The sequence below is a fragment of the Neopelma chrysocephalum genome, unplaced genomic scaffold (genome assembly GCF_003984885.1).
Source record: "Neopelma chrysocephalum unplaced genomic scaffold, ASM398488v2 Primary Assembly neopelma1_92127, whole genome shotgun sequence".
Classification (NCBI taxonomy): Eukaryota; Metazoa; Chordata; class Aves; order Passeriformes; family Pipridae; genus Neopelma; species Neopelma chrysocephalum.
Window position 1 is genome coordinate 879 of NW_020920880.1, and position 703 is coordinate 1,581.

The window sequence follows — 703 nt, forward strand, 5'->3', positions numbered from 1 at the left end:
GCCTCGGTTATAAAGTGGCATTTGCAGTTCCCATCCCAGAATATCCCACAAATGGAGGGATTGGAGAGAAGAACACCAGATTTGATAGAAAACACTCGACACTATGGAGATACAGATAAAACTGTAGATAGAGAAAACTACATAAACCAGCCAAAATTCCAGGAAGAAAATGGAGCAGTGTCTCAGATTCTCGATTTTTAGGATTTAAATTTAAGTATTTTGGCTCTGCCTTTACTCCAATCTCTGTTTTTCCCTCAGGACACCGTTCCATGCTGATGTGTTCCGCTCCTACAGCTGGTCAGCAAACATCTGTGGCAGGAAGAAGTGGCTCCTGTATCCAGCTGGACAGGAGGAATTCCTGAAGGACAGACACGGCAATTTACCCTTTGATGTGACTGCCCCCAGCCTGCAGGACAGGAGGGAGTACCCTCGCTACAGCCAAAGCCAACCCCCCGTGGAGATCGTCCAGGAAGCAGGAGAGATTGTCTTCATTCCCAGTGGATGGCACCACCAGGTTTACAACCTGGTGAGACCCCCTGGCACCATCCTGCTCATCGGGCAGCACATTAACGGGATGAGGTTCCACCAGGCCAAGGGCCGGGTCCTGCACTTTGGCCACAACAACCCCCGGCAGCTCCAGGCTGGGCCAGAGGGGCTGGAGAGCAGCCAGGCAGGAAGGGAGCTGGGAGTGGGGATGGACAGG

The 703-nt window shown here is 52.2% G+C and overlaps 1 protein-coding gene across 1 annotated transcript in view; it reads left to right on the plus strand.

Annotated features, from left to right (window-relative positions):
* Window positions 1-601, plus strand: part of LOC113980081 (jmjC domain-containing protein 4-like) — a gene marked incomplete at its 3' end in the record, with an annotated part of 1,417 nt that extends 816 nt beyond the window's left edge. Inside the window, exon 2 of the mRNA XM_027707337.1 lies at window positions 259-601. Coding sequence (XP_027563138.1) covers window positions 259-601 — 343 coding nt within the window. The remainder of the gene's footprint in view (window positions 1-258) is intronic.
* Window positions 602-703: the final 102 nt, after the last annotated feature.